At 47.5% G+C, this 16319-nt stretch overlaps 1 protein-coding gene across 1 annotated transcript in view; it reads left to right on the forward strand.

Moving 5' to 3' along the window:
- LOC139229052 (tyrosine-protein kinase STYK1) overlaps window positions 1-16319 on the forward strand; it is a 123103-nt gene that overhangs the window by 49995 nt on the left and 56789 nt on the right. The window contains exon 5 of the mRNA XM_070860714.1: window positions 13327-13410. Coding sequence (XP_070716815.1) covers window positions 13327-13410 — 84 coding nt within the window. The remainder of the gene's footprint in view (window positions 1-13326; window positions 13411-16319) is intronic.

The following is a 16319-nucleotide window of genomic DNA, read 5'->3' on the forward strand; positions in this document are numbered from 1 at the left end:
GGGGAGATCTGATTGAGATGTATAAAATTAAGAGGGGCCTGGATAGAGTGGATAGGAAGGACCTGTTTCCCTTGGCAGAGGGGTCAACAACCAGGGGCATAGATTTAAAGTTATTGGGAGGAGGTTTAGAGGGGATTTGAGGGGAAATTTCTTCACCCAGAGGGTGGTGGGGGTCTGGAACTCACTGCCTGAAAGGGTGGTAGAGGCAGAAACCCTCACCACATTTAAAAAGTACTTGGATGTGCACTTAAAGTGCCGTAACCTACAGGGCTACGGACCGAGAGCTGGAAAGTGGGATTAGGCTGGGTCGCTCTTGGTCGGCCGGCGCAGACACGATGGGCCAAAATGGTCTCCTTCTGTGCTGTAAATTTCTATGATTGTTTGATTCTAACAATTCTTTTCTACATCCTTTTTGCTGCCGAAATTCAGCCTCTCGAAAAGGCCTCTTACTGTCGGAAAGCAGTGGCCACACGGCGGAGTTGAATGGCCGCCGCTGGCGAAATTCTCCTCGGTAGTTTTTCTGGTGGTCCCCACTTCTGCCCCGCTGCTGCCGATCCTCCCTAAGTGCATCATCAAAGCGCGCACCGCCCATCCCCCGCACCTCCATCTAAATTCACCTGGCAAAATCCTCGAGCTGCCGTGCGGTGTCCCCGACAGCGCTTACTAGTGATGCACTGTGTTTTCAGTGTGAGCCATGGCGGTGCGGCGGTTAATCAATGGGAGGGCGCACTGACGTGGCCGCCATGTTTTATTTTGTTGGCTGACTGCCAGGTCGGCCCAACAATTGTGCCTCCGGGTTCGGCCGGGCCGCCAACAGGCAGCCTAGCGCCCATGCTTGGGGTACCAGGCCGCTGGCCCAGCCGAAACTCTCCCTTGTGGCTCAGTGGACCGAAATTTTAAAATGGCGAAGGCCCTCCCCTTTAAGTGAAGGAGCGAGTGCGGTGACGCACACGCGCAGTGACGTCATCAGCGCCAGGCTGCTGACTGACAGCGCCGGAGACTTCGTCCCGCCTTCACCTCCGCCCCTCGAGTGCTCACCGCTGCACTACTGGGGGTATTGGGGGTAATGTACTGATGTGGATAGAGAACTGGTTGGCAGGCAGGAAGCAGAGAGTCGGGATAAACGGGTCCTTTTCAGTGACTAGTGGAGTGCCGCAGGGCTCAGGCTTTACAATATACATTAATGATTTAGAAACATAGAAAATAGGTACAGGAGTAGGCCATTCGGCCCTTCGAGCCTGCACTGCCATTCAATAAGATCATGGCTGATCACTCCCTCAGTACCCCTTTCCTGCTTTCTCTCCATACCCCTTGATCTCCTTAGCCGTAAGGGCCATATCTAACTCCCTCTTGAATATATCCAATGAACTGGCATCAACAACTCTCTGCGGCAGAGAATTCCACAGGTTAACAACTCTGAGTGAAGAAGTTTCTCCTCATCTCAGTCCTAAATGGCCTACCCCTTATCCTAATACTATGTCCCCTGGTTCTGGATGTCCCCAATATCGGGAATGTTTTTCCCGTATCTAACCTGTCCAGTCCCGTCAGAATCTTATACGTTTCTATGAGATCCCCTCTCCTCCTTCTAAATTCCAGTGAATAAAGGCCCAGTTGATCCAGTCCCTCCTCATATGACAGTCCAGCCATCCCTGGAATGAGTCTGGTGAACCTTCGCTGCACTACCTCAATAGCAAGAACGTCCTTCCTCAGATTAGGAGACCAAAACTTGTTATGTCTTGTCCAGGTACATTAAATGTATAAGTACAATGGTGCGCCACAGAGGACGCTGTGGTGGGAGACCTGAAAGTACCTGCAAGACAGAGTATAAAAGGCTGCCCACCACACCTGAGAGGCACTCTGGCGTTACACAATAAAGGACTAAGGTCACAGCAGTTACTACAACACAGAAAGCATGGAGTCAATGATTTGAGTGCTACATACACCACATTGGCGACAAGGACACGGACGAACTTCACTCAACCATGGCTACTCTGGGCTCGCTAAAGGATTTTACGGTGGGCAATGATTGTGAGGCCTTTACGGAAAGGCTTGAGTACTACTTCACAGCAAACGACCTGACGGAGAACACGGACGCACTGAGAGAAGCGTAAGGCGATATTACTTTCCAGTTGTGGTGATGAGGTTTACTGTCTCGTCAGGGATTTGCTGACACCCGCGAGCACCAGGGATAAGTCATATGAGGAGCTGATCGCACTCATTCGTGACCAACTGAAACCGAAGGAGAGCATCCTCACGGCCCGGCACAAATTCTACCACTACTGCAGACCTGAGGGCCAGGATGTCACCAAATATGCCGTGGATCTCAGGAGACTCGCGGCGCCGTGTGATTTTGGCACATACCTTGACGACGTGTTGTGAGACCTCTTTGTTATGGGGATTGGCCATGAGGATCTCCTTCATAAGCTGCTATCCACTGAACCCACAGTCACCCTGAAGCAAGCCATCACTATCGGCAGGGCATTTATGACCTCGACGTGCAGCAACAAGCAGATGATCCACACAGTCTCGAACCCAGCAGGCACTGTCCACAGAATAGCGCCCGCCATGGACAAAACTGCAGAACGTGGCTCTGCCCAGAGCAGGGAGCATGGACCTCAGGGTCTTGGAACTCGGAGTCCGCCGAGGGGTGAGCTAATCGAGTAGCACCATGCTGGCGCTGCGGAGAAAGCCATGGGGCTCACCGGTGCAGGTTTGTGGAGTATACTTGCAATACCTGCCGCACGAAAGGCCACCTTCAGCGTATGTGCAAAAGAAACCTGACTCACCGTCTGGCTGAGGAGATGGCAGAGGATCCACCATCCAGTGAGGAGCAGGCAGAAGATGAGGCGTTATTTGGACTGTATACATGTACCGACGATTCGGCCCCAGTGATTATGGAAGTCCAGATCAACGGAGTCCCAGTGAGTATGGAAGTGGACACTAGATTGGGTCCGTCGTTGATGAGTCAGAGAACTTTTGAGAAACTGTGGGTCAAACCAGCTGCACGACCAAAGCTGGTCCAGATCACGGTGAAGCTGTGCACCTACACCAGGGAACTGATACCTGTTCTTGGCAGAGCGGGTGTGCGGGTATCTCACGGGGGCGAGACACACGGTTTACCTTTGTGGGTCATTGAAGGCGATGGACCGACGATTCTCGGCAGGAGGTGGATGGGGAAGGTCCGTGGGAGCTGAGAAGACTTCATTCCTTAACAGACTGCTGTTCCCCAGATTCCCAAAGAGCAACGCTGACCGAGCCGTTCATCGGTAGTCTAAATCCCCATACAGATGACAGCAGCCTAGAACTCCTGACCTCAAGCAATCCTGCAGCCTCAGCCTCCACAGATGTGCAGACTCTGGAAGAGCAGGCGTTGATTGGGAAATCCATCGACGGACGACAAATCAAGGGGGCCCACGCGGAGAGAAAGTCGGGCGGTGGTCACGGCTACGGTGGAGGCCGGGACGGCGATGGCCGGAATGGCAGGAGAGGAGGCTACAGCGGCGGCAGGTATGACCTAGGAGAACGTGACAGCTACTAGGGTGGGCACAAGAGCCAGAGCAGCAGATTAGGCAGCAGTTACGGAGGCCACAGGGACTATGACTGATCGAATCCACAGAACCATTTCTGCCACGATTCAAGATTCAATCATTCTTGGCCATTTTTCTTCTTTCTTCCTCCTTTATCCCTTCTAGTTCTTCCTAAAACGCCATGCCAGCGAGCTCAAGAGCAGCAGAGTTCAGCAGAACAAAGGCAAGCAGAGCAACTATAATGGCGGCGCCCAATGGAAGCCTCAAAGGGAAATGCATCCGGGAGCCTTAGAAGGGCCTTGCACCATTGGCGGTCCCCACAAAGAGACTTTTGTAAGGCAAGAGCGAGTCTAATTGAGTAATGTGATTTTGTATGATGACGTGATTTAGGATAAGAGTTAATATTTTGATGCTATATGTTTAAAATGATGGATATGAATGATTTACGAAAAGAGTTAATACCACGAGGTACAAGTAAAAGGGTTAAGGGGTCCGTGACTAACATGCCTAATGGACCAAGGCGATTTTCGATTTTACGTGATTCATGCAGATGAGCCGCTAAGGCGACTACTGAGAACAGAAACAACGCACTAGTTGCGATACCCTGTCTCAGCGCAGCCCATTACCTCGGGCAAAAAGGGGCTGTGTACCGCCACCATACCTCAGCCAGTGAGCTGGGATTAAATAACAGTTCAGTGTACCTGAAACCTTTTGACATAACATCTGTACCATACAATATATGTACCATACAAATGTACTGTCCATGTATACCTGCTTTCTGTTGGAGGTCATACTCGTGACTTCATCACCCATGTAAGGACTGCTAATACCACATGCTTGCACCGGATCACAAGCATCATCTCTACATGGAGGGGGGGAAGAGGGAAGTGGGTGGTCATGGACTCGCACTCACAAATCAACCAGGACGAACAAGGCCGAGGTTACTGGCAATGGCTCTTGGAACTGGCGGGGGAAAGTGAGATGTTCTGTATTGTCCAGGTACATTAAATGTAGAAGTACAATCGTGCGCCACAGAGGGCGCTGTGGTGGGAGACCTGAAAGTACCTGCAAGACAGAGTATAAAAGGCTGCCCACCACACTCTGGAGTTCCACAATAAAGGACTAAGGTCACAGCAGTTACTACACCAGACCGTGTGGAGCCAGTGATTTGAGTGCTACATACACCACAAAACTGAACACAATATTCCAGGTGAGGCCTCACTGTGAGCTGTGAGGAGGACGCTAAGAGGCTGCAGAGTGACTTGGACAGGTTAGGTGAGTGGGAAAATGCATGGCAGATGCAGTATACAAACAGAGAAACATAGAAAATAGGTGCAGGAGTAGGCCATTCGGCCCTTCTAGCCTGCACCGCCATTCAATGAGTTCATGGCTGAATATGCAACTTCAGTACCCCATTCCTGCTTTCTCGCCATACTCCTTGATCCCCCTAGTAGTAAGGACTTCATCTAACTCCTTTTTGAATATATTTAGTGAATTGGCCTCAACAACTTTCTGTGGTAGAGAATTCCACAGGTTCACCACTCTCTGGGTGAAGAAGTTCCTCCTCATCTCGGTCCTAAATGGCTTACCCCTTATCCTTAGACTGTGTCCCCTGGTTCTGGACTTCCCCAACATTGGGAACATTCTTCCTGCATCTAACCTGTCTAACCCCGTCAGAATTTTAAACGTTTCTATGAGGTCCCCTCATTCTTCTGAACTCCAGTGAATACAAGCCCAGTTGATCCAGTCTTTCTTGATAGGTCAGTCCCGCCATCCCGGGAATCAGTCTGGTGAACCTTCGCTGCACTCCCTCAATAGCAAGAATGTCCTTCCTCAGGTTAGGAGACCAAAACTGTACACAATACTGTATAATGTGGATAAATGTGAGGTTATCCATTTTGGGGGCAAAAATACGAAGGCAGAATATTATCTGAATGGTGGCAGATTAGGAAAAGTGGAGGTGCAACGTGACCTGGGTGTCATGGTTCATCAGTCATTGAAAGTTGGCATGCAAGTACAGCAGGTGGTGAAGAAGGCAAATGGTATGTTGGCCTTCATAGCCAGGGGATTTGAGTATAGGAGCAGGGAGGTCTCACTGCAGTTGTACAGGGCCTTGGTGAGGCCTCACCTGGAATATTGTGTTCAGTTTTGCTCTCCCAATCTGAGGAAGGACGTTCTTGCTGTTGAGGGAATGCAGCGAAGGTTCACCAGACTCATTCCAGGGATGGCTGGACTGACGTATGAGGAGAGACTGGATCAGCTGGGCCTTTATTCACTGGAGTTTAGAAGGATGAGAGGGGATCTCATAGAAACGTATAAGATTCTGACGGGACTGGACAGGTTAGATGTGGGAAGAATGTTCCCCATGTTTGGGAAGTCCAGAACCAGGGGACATAGTCTTAGGATAAGGGGTAGGCCATTTAGGACTGAGATGAGGAGAAACTTCTTTACTCAGAGAGTTGTGAACCTGTGGAATTCCCTGCCGCAGAGAGTTGTTGATGCCAGTTGATTGGATATATTCAAGAGGGAGTTAGATATGGCCCTTACGGCTAAAGGGATCAAGGGGTATGGAGAGAAAGCAGGAAAGGGGTACTGAGGGAATGTTCAGCCATGAACTCATTGAATGGCGGTGCAGGCTCGAAGGGCCGAATGGCCTATTCCTGCACCTATTTTCTATGTTTCTATGTTTCTAACACCCCTCGAGTGCTCACCGCTGCACTTCCGCCCCCATTATGACCGATTGCTGCAAAAAAAATGACAGCTGAATTTTGCACAGAAGGCCACCTCGTTGGCCGCCCTGAATTTCTACCCCCTTGTCTTTAGCGTGCTTTTGACATGCTAGCTTGCAACTAGAATTAAGTTTATTGAGAAGGACAACGTTTAATTCACTATGGTTAATAAATGATTTTTTTGCCTAGAAGGTAAAAGTAATCAAGTACTTGCATTTCTATCGTGTTTTTCATGACCTCAGGATATCCCAAAATGTTTTGCAATGAATGAAGTACTTTTCTAGTGCAGTCACACTTGTAAGGAGGGAAATGCACCAATTATGTACAGCAAGCTCCCACGAACAGCAATGCGAGAAATGAACAGATCACCTGCTTTCCTGATGCTGGTTCAAGAATAAATATTGGCCAGGACACCAGGGAGAACTTCCGTGATCATTGTCAAATAGTACCATGGAATCTTTTACATTCATCTGCAGACTGTTTAACATCTCATCAGAAAGCACTCCCTGAGTACTGCACTGGAGTGTCAGCCTAGTTTATGTGCTCACGTCTCTGGGACTTGAACCCACAATCTTCTGACTCGAAGCAAGAGTGCTAGCACTGAGCCACGGCTGACACCAGTTATAGAGTTGCCTCTGGCATCACTGGCATTGAAACCGTCCGGGGAGGCCGTTTATCTGGGTGCCTCTAAAGGCAAAGGTCCATTAGCACTAGTTCAGTTGGGACCGGCATCTTCATTCTGGCCACAGACAGGCTGAACCTTCGGCCTACCCATGTGAGCCTGTTGTGAGCTTTTGCCATTGTTGGCCCCCTACTGGCCCTCCTCTGACATCAGGGAAATCTGTGTCCATAGAAACATAGAAACATAGAAAATAGGTGCAGGAGCAGGCCATTTGGCCCTTCAAGCTTGCACCACCATTCAATATGATCATGGCTGATCATGCGACCTCAGTACCCCAGCCCTGCCTTCTCTCCATACCCCCCTGATCCCTTTAGCCGTAAGGGCCACATCTAACTCCCTTTTGAATATATCTAACGAACTGGCCCCAACAACTTTCTGTGGTAGAGGATTCCATAGGTTCACAATTCTGAGTGAAAAGTTTCTCCTCATCTTCGGTCTTCACAGTGGAAGACACAAAAACCATGCCAAAAATTGCTGGTCACAGGAGTGTGGGAAGGGAGGACCTTGAGACAATCACTATCACTAGGGGGGTAGTGCTGGACAGGCTAATGGGACTCAAGGTAGACAAGTCCCCTGGTCCTGATGAAATGCATCCCAAGGTATTAAAAGAGATGGCGGAAGTTATAGCAGATGCATTCGTTATAATCTACCAAAATTCTCTGGACTCTGGGGAGGTACCAGCGGATTGGAAAACAGCTAATGTAACGCCTCTGTTTAAAAAAGGGGGCAGACAACTATAGGCTGGTTAGTTTAACATCTGTAGTGGGGAAAATGCTTGAAACTATCATTAAGGAAGAAATAGCGGGACATCTAGATAGGAATAGTGCAATCATGAAGGGGAAATCGTGTTTGACTAATTTACTGGAATTCTTTGAGAATATAACGAGCATGGTGGATAGAGGTGTACCGATGGATGTGGTGTATTTAGATTTCCAAAAGGCATTCGATAGGGTGCCACACAAAAGGTTACTGCAGAAGATAAAGGTACGTGGAGTCAGAGGAAATGTATTAGCATGGATTGAGAATTGGCTGGCTAACAGAAAGCAGAGAGTCGGGATAAATGGGTCCTTTTCAGGTTGGCAATCGGTGGTTAGTGGTGTGCCACAGGGATCAGTGCTGGGACCACAACTGTTTACAATATACATAGATGACCTAGAAGAGGGGACAGAGTGTAGTGTAACAAAATTTGCAGATGACACAAAGATTAGTGGGAAAGCGGGTTGTGTAGAGGACACAGAGAGGCTGCAAAGAGATTTAGATAGGTTAAGCGAATGGGCTAAGGTTTGGCAGATGGAATACAATGTCGGAAAGTGTGAGGTCATCCACCTTGGGGAAAAAAGACAGTAAAAGGGAATATTATTTGAATGGGGAGAAATTACAACATGCTGCGGTGCAGAGGGACCTGGGGGTCCTTGTGCATGAATCCCTAAAAGTTAGTTTGCAGGTGCAGCAGGTAATCAGGAAGGCGAATGGAATGTTGGCCTTCATTGCGAGAGGGATGGAGTATAAAAGCAGGGAGGTCCTGCTGCAACTGTATAGGATATTGGTGAGGCCGCACCTGGAGTACTGCATGCAGTTTTGGTCACCTTACTTAAGGAAGGATATACTAGCTTTGGAGGGGGTACAGAGACGATTTACTAGGCTGATTCCGGAGATGAGGGGGTTACCTTATGATGATAGATTGAGTAGACTGGGTCTTTACTCGTTGGAGTTCAGAAGGATGAGGGGTGATCTTATAGAAACATTTAAAATAATGAAAGGAATAGACAAGATTGAGGCAGAGAGGTTGTTTCCACTGGTCGGGGAGACTAGAACTAGGGGGCACAGCCTCAAAATACGGAGGAGCCAATTTAAAACGGAGTTGAGAAGGAATTTCTTCTCTCAGAGGGTTGTGAATCTGTGGCATTCTCTGCCCAAGGAAGCAGTTGAGGCTAGCTCATTGAATGTATTCAAATCACAGATAGATAGATTTTTAACCAATCAGGGAATTAAGGGTTACGGGGAGCGTGCGGGTAAGTGGAGCTGAGTCCACGGCCAGATCAGCCATGATCTTGTTGAATGGCGGAGCAGGTTCGAGGGGCTAGATGGCCTACTCCTGTTCCTAATTCTTATGTTCTTATGACACCCCTTATACTGAAACATTCTACACTCCACCCCAACCGGAGCTATGTGATCTACTGAGAGAGGCAAAAACCAGATTAAAAACCCAGGCCAATTTAGGGGAAAAAAATCTGGGAAAATTCCCCTCTGACCCATTCAGGCGATCAAAACTAGTCCAGGAGATCATCCTGGCGTATTCTAAACCCTGCAGTATTTACCATTACATCTGCGCTGACCAACAAAAGGTCATCTCGTCTAATCCCAATTACCAGCTCTAGGTCCGTAACCCTGCAGGTTATGACACTTCAAGTGCCCATCCAACCATCTATTAAAAGTGGTGAGGGTTTCTGCGTCCACCACTCTTCCAGGCAGCGAGTTCCAGATCCCCACAACCCTCTGCGTAAAGAAGCTCCCCCTCAAATACCCTGTAAACCTTCCACCAACCATCTTAAAACTATGCCCCCTCATAATAGCCCCCTCCACCAATGGAAATAGACCCTTACTATCCACTATGTCCAGGCCCCTCACTATTTGTACACCTCCTCTCAACCTCCTCTGTTCCACTGAGAACAAACCCAGTCTATCCAATCTGTCCTCATAACTAAGATTCTCCATTCTAGGCAGCATTCTTGTAAATCTCCTCTGCACCCTCTCTAGTGCAATCACATCCTTCCTATAATACGGTGACCAGAACTGCATGCAGTACTCCAGCTGTGGCCTAACCAAAGTATTATACAACTTAAGCATAACCTCCCTGCTCTTATATATTCTATGTCTTGGCCAATAAAGGCAAGCATTCCGTATGCCTTCTTAACCACCTTATCCACCTTGCCTGTGCATGAAACACAAAGTTAATACGCAGGTACAGCAAGTAATCAGGAAGACAAATGGAATGTTGGTCTTTATTGCAAGGGGGATACAGTATAAAAGCAGAGAAGTCCTGCTACGACTGTATAGGGTATTGGTGAGGCCACACCTGGAGTACTGTGTACAGTTTTGGTCTCCATATTTATGGAAGAATATACTTGCATTGGAGGCTGTTCAGAGAAGGTTCACTCGGTTGATTCCAGAGATGAGGGGGTTGACTTATGAAGATAGGTTGAGTAGGTTGGGCCTCGACTCATTGGAGTTCAGAAGAATTAGAGGTGATCTTATTAAAACATAAGATAACGAAGTGGATGCAGAGAGGATATTTCCACTCATAGGGGAAACTAAAATTCGGGGACACAGTCTTACAATAAAGGGCCACCCATTTAAAACTGAGATGAGGAGAAATTTCTTTGGGATGTAAATCTATGGAATTCTCTGCCCCAGAGAGCTGTGGTGGCTGGGTCTTTGAAGATGTTTAAGGCAGAGATAGACAGATTTTTGAGCGATAAGGAAGTAAAGAGTTATGGGGAGCGAGCAGGGAAGTGGAGCTGAGTCCCTGATTAGATCAGCCATGATCTTATTGAATGGCGGAGAAGAGGCCAGGTCGCCGGGGGGAAGGCAAGCTCCAGTCGTCGCTGAAGGAGGAGGGGAGGCCAGTCGCCGACATAGGAGAGGTGGACCTGGTCGTTGTTGAGGAGGAGGTCGTCTGTTGCCATAGGGAGGTCCACCTGTCGTCAAGGAGGCCCAGACTTTGACGTGGAGGAGTGGCCCATTCACCGCCGCTGGAGGTGTTCCGATCGTCGCTGGAGGGGGGGGGGGAGGGGATGTGGGTGGAGGCCCGATAGCCAGGTCCAGGTCGAGGGCTCCGCCTCCAGAGATCGTCGGGGAACATCGCTGGTTGCCGGAGGTTGTCTGAGGTCGCCAGGGGTCATTGGAGGTCACCGACGGCTGATGTGGTGGGAAGTCTGAGGTAGGCCCGGATGGCCCGAACTCAGGGACTTGCAGGGTTGGGACTACTGTAAGGGGTAAGGGTTTGGGTTTACGTGCCTAGACCCCCTATTAGGGTCTATTTGGTTAGAGGAGGTTTAGACAGCAGGAGGGGCGGAAAGTTGCCGAGAGCTGATGGGAGTTATTTGGAGTGGGGGAGCTCTCTAGGGACCTGCCACTCTACCCGCACCCAGACTGTCTCCAGGTCAGATCCAAGACCACTCCAACCTCTGTCGTCGAGCTACAGTACGCAGACAACTCCTGTGTCTGCGCATATACAGAGGCTGAACTCTAGGACATAGTTGACGTATTTGCTGAGCAGTGCGAAAGCATAAGCCTTACGCTAAACATCCGTAGGACAAAGGTCCTCCACCAGCCTGTCCTCACTGCACAGCACTGCCCCCGAGTCATCAAGATCCACGGCCCGGCCCTGGACACCTTGGACCACTTCCCATATGTCGGGAGCCTCCTATCAACAAGAGCAGGCATCAACGACGAGATCCAACACCGCCTCCAGTGCTCCAGTGCAGCCTTCGGCCGCCTGAGGAAAAGAGCGTTCGAAGACCAGGCCCTCAAAACTGCCACCAAGCTCATGGTCTACAGGGCTGTAGTAATACCCACCCTCCTGTATGGCTCAGAGACATGGACCATGTACAGTAGACACCTCAAGGTGCTGGAGAAATATCTCGGCAAGATTCTACAAATCCCTTGGGAGGATTGGCGCACCAACATCAGCGTCTTCGTTCAGGCTAACATCCCCAGCATTGAAGCACTAACCACACTTGATCAGCACCACTGGGCAGGCCACATAGTCCGAATGCCAGATACGAGACTCCCAAAGCAAGTGTTCTACTCGGAGCTCCTTCACGGAAAAAGAGCCAAAGGTGGGCAGCGGAAATGTTACAAGGACACCCTCAAAGCCTCCCTGATAAAGTGCAACATCCCCACTGACACCTGGGAGTCTCTGGCCCAAGACCGCCCTAAATAGAGGAAGTGCATCCGAGAGGGCGCTGAGCACCTCGAGTCTCAACGCCGAGAGCATGCAGAAATCAAGCGCAAGCAGCGGAAAGAGCATGCGGCAAACCTGTCCCACCCTCCCCTTTCCTCAACGATTATTTGTCCCACCTGACGGGGACTGTGGCTCTCGTATTGGACTGTTCAGCCACCTAAGAATTCACTTCAGGAGTGGAAACAAGTTTTCCTCGAATTCCTATGATGATGAATGGCGGAGCAGGCTCGAGGGGCCAAATGACCTACTCCTGCTCCTATTTCTTATGTTCTTGTGTTAAAAAGGATGTGGATGCAATTGAAAGTTGCAAGAGAGATCAACAGATTTTTATTAGTTCAGGGTATCGAGGAATATGGAGCAAAGTCAGGTAAATGTGTTACATCTAGAATAACTCCACAAGACTGTATATCTTAAGCTCAAACTGTTATGACCTTGGTCTCTTTATTGTAACTCCAGAGTGTGGAGGCAGCATGGTAGACTGTCTGCTACACCTGCCTGCCCAGGGTGTGCAGGTGACCCTTGGGTCTCCCACAGGTGTGCCCCCTGTTGGCAAGTCCCGCACATTGGCAATGTTTACATACACAACAAAATGGATTTGAGATACTGATCTAATTGGATGGCAGTGTGGGCTAGAGGGGCTGAATGGCCTATTCCTTTTCCTAGATAATGGAAACGATAGTGTAGATTCACTCAGTTACTAGCAGGCTAGAAGAGTTACTGTTATGGAGCAGAGTTCACTGGAGCTGAGAGGGTTAAGGGATGGCTTGCTGGAGGTCTACAAGATGATGGATGGCTCTGAAAAGATATGTGGGGATAGAATCTTTCGCATGGTCAGTGAGAGGACACAGCTTTTAAGATAAACACACAGTTAGAGAAGTTATAAATATTTATTTGCCGAGTGGTTAGAATGTGGACTTCTCTTCCACGAGCCATTGTTTAAGCAGAGTAGATAAATACTTTTAAAAAGGGAAAAGTAAATTGAGTGTGAGAGCCAAATTTGGGCGGGCGAGCGCGAGAGAGAGCGAGAGCTCAGCAGATTTTCACTGGAAAATGTTCTGACCACCTTTGCCTCACAAATAATAAGTAAAGGGAGAAAATACACTTTCCTCTCTTCACAAGCCTGTCAGTCATTTCTGGAACATGTATGAGAATTATCTTTTTACAAAAGTTATTAAAACAAGACCTCATTGCTGTATCTCTGGCTCTGCATCCTAACTGCTAATATTCAGTGTAATGAGCATTGCAATAGTCTACAATTAATATTTTGTTGTAATCCAGATTTACAGTTTGGAACCTCCTTTCAAGGGATGGGAATAAAGCCTAAATTTATTCTATACTTGTGGAATTCAATGTTTGAAACACAAGAATTTACCTGGCATACCCTGTCTATTTTTCTAATGTCTATTTTTTTTCTATTTTCAGACTGAAGCTCGACCTGGAGACGGGGTGCTCCGCTTCACTGAGAAAAGTGTGTACAACATCGCAAAACAAGTCGCGTGTGGGCTGGTAGGTTTACAGTGGGAGTTCTGCTTTAACTTGTGTGCACCAGATTAGGGTCAGAGCCATGATGGAGTTCTGCTGTGTATTGTCACTGGTGAAACTGGGTAAATACTGCAGTTAGTCACTACCAAAGATATACAGTTATTTTACACGTTTGATGTTATAAATGCACAGTCTGACTAGGTAGTACTGGTTCATGTTCTTTTTGTCTGAGATTTAAATTTGAATCTAGCCCAAATTATGGGATAAAAACCTTTCTCTCTTCACCAACTGGTCTTCAGGATCTGAAGTAAAGTAAGTGTTTTTTAATTCATTCACGGGATGTGGGTATCGCTGGCAAGGCCGGCATTTATTGCCCATCCCTAATTGCCCTTGAGAAGGTGGTGGTGAGCCGCCGCCTTGAACCGCTGCAGTCCGTGTGGTGAAGGTGCTCCCACAGTGTTGTTAAGGAGGGAGTTCCAGGATTTTGACCCGGTGACTATGAAGGAACGATGATATATCAGGATGGTGTGTGACTTGGAGAGGAACTTACAGGTGATGGTGTTCCCATGCACCTGCTGCCCTTGTCCTTCTACATGGTTTGGGAAGTGCTGTCAAAGAAGTTTGGGTAGTTTCAGATAAATTTCCTATTAGATCTGTTCCACTAAAAGAAAACTTCCTACAATTTGGACTAACACACATTATCTTACCCAGAGAAACTGTAGCATAACGAGTGCAGCAAATAATCATTTTTACACTGGTTGACATTTGGGACAACATACCTAATTGTGCCAGAGTAGAGAAAGATTGATTCTGCACTTGGCCCAGACTACAACTAACTTTAAGCTGGCTTAATGTTGATATCGGGACTCAAAATGGAAAAGTAGTTGGATTCTAGGTGAGGGATATCCGTACTGGGATTGGAATCCTCACCGAAGATAGATATACAAGAAAGAAGTGCCAATGTCAAATGCTCAGTTTGAGTGGCACAGCTAATTGATGTACCAATAAGATGTGCCACTCTGTGTGAGATTAGATGGTGTACAATTCTCTCTCTTGTTCTGGATCCTTTCACAAAGGGAGGAAGGAAAATTATGAGCACAACTCGACCCTAGCTTCTCTTAAAACTTGTTAGTAATCACTGCTCTGGTTACTCATCCGGTTAGGAGTGATGTCAGATACTTTAAATACCTCCATGTATTCTAAAAGGCTAAGTGTTTCAGTCATTTCTATCTGTAGCAAGGGTCAATGCGTTGGCAATGAGCAGGCATAAAGTTAAGATCATCAAAAAGAGCAGAGGGAGAAGGTAAGAAGATTTTTCCTTCTGTCGCGTTAAGACGTGGAATGCCCTACTGGAAATGACGAGGGAAGCAGAATCTATAATAGATTTTAAAAGGGAAGTGGATAAATATTTGAAAAATAAACAAAATAGAGTTCGGAGAGTGTAACCAGGTGGGTTTAGGTGGGTAGCTGTTTCAGAGAGCTCATACAGGTGGCATGATATGAATAGTCTCCTGCTGTGCTGTAAAATTCTTTGAATTTTAAAGATATTTGGATGCCAATACATCTTCAATGGAAGAATGTTAATCTTGTAAGGGCTAATTCATCAACTAATGATTCCAAGTGTATAAATTAGAAACTGCACTCCATATTAATCACCATTAATCAAGGCGAGCCAGCATGGATTTTTTTAAAGACACATCGTGGCTGACTAACTTGATTGAATTCTTTGAGGTAGAAGAGAAGGTTGATCAAGGTAGTGCCGTAGATGTTATATACATGGAATTTCGGAATACATTTGAAAACGTGCCACACAGGAGGTTTATTAAGATGGAAGCCTATGGAATTAAGGGGAAAGTGACGGTATGGATACAAAATTGGTTCAGTGACAGGAAGCAAAGGGAGGTGGTGGTGGTGGATGGATATTTCTCAGACTGGGAGGTGGTCTGTAGTGGTGTTCCCCCAGCAACAGTTATGGGTCCATTGCTCTTTCCAATGTTTATAAACGACCTGGACTCGGGTGTAGGAGCAGCATTATAAAGTTAGCAAATTATACGAAACTTAGCAAAGTAATAGATAAGTGATGAGGATAGTTATCGGCTTCAGGATGACAGACAGGACGGTGAAATGGGCAGAAGCATAGCCGATGGCGAAGTGTGAAGTGGTGCACTTTGGGAGAAGTCATATGGAAAGACAGGATACTATAAATGGCACGATTTTGGAAAGTGTAGATGAGCAGAGAGACCTTGGAGTCTATAGACACAAATCCTTAAAGGCGACAGAGCAAGTTGATAAGGTGGTTTAAAAAAGCATATGGTTAGTTGGGTTTATAAATAAAGGTATAGAATATAAAAGCAAAGAGATCAGGCTGGAACTTTATAAATCACTGGTTAGGCCTCAGCTGGAGTATTGTGGACAATCTGGGCCCCGCACTTCAGCAAAGATGTAAAGGCCTTAGAGAGGACACAGAGGGGGTTTACCGGGGATGAGGGGCTTCAGTTATGAGGAGAGGTTGGAAAAGTTAGGACTGTTCTCCCTGGAACAGAGAAGGTTAAGAGGTGATCTAATGGAGGTTTTCAGATTGAGAGGTTTTAAGAACATAAGAACATAAGAATTAGGAACAGGAGTAGGCCATCTAGCCGCTCGAGCCTGCTCCGCCATTCAATAAGATCATGGCTGATCTGGTCGTGGACTCAGCTCCACTTACCCGCCCTCTCCCCGTAACCCTTAATTCCCTTATTGCTTAAAAATCTATCTATCTTTGACTTGAAAACATTCAATGAGCTAGCCTCAACTGCTTCCTTGGGCAGAGAATTCCACAGATTCACAACCCTCTGGGAGAAGAAATTCCTTCTCAACTCGGTTTTAAATTGGCTCCTCCGTATTTTGAGGCTGTGCCCCCTAGTTCTAGTCTCCCCCACCAATGGAAACAACCT

This window comes from Pristiophorus japonicus, chromosome 18 (assembly GCF_044704955.1).
Source record: "Pristiophorus japonicus isolate sPriJap1 chromosome 18, sPriJap1.hap1, whole genome shotgun sequence".
In the NCBI taxonomy this organism is placed as follows: Eukaryota; Metazoa; Chordata; class Chondrichthyes; family Pristiophoridae; genus Pristiophorus; species Pristiophorus japonicus.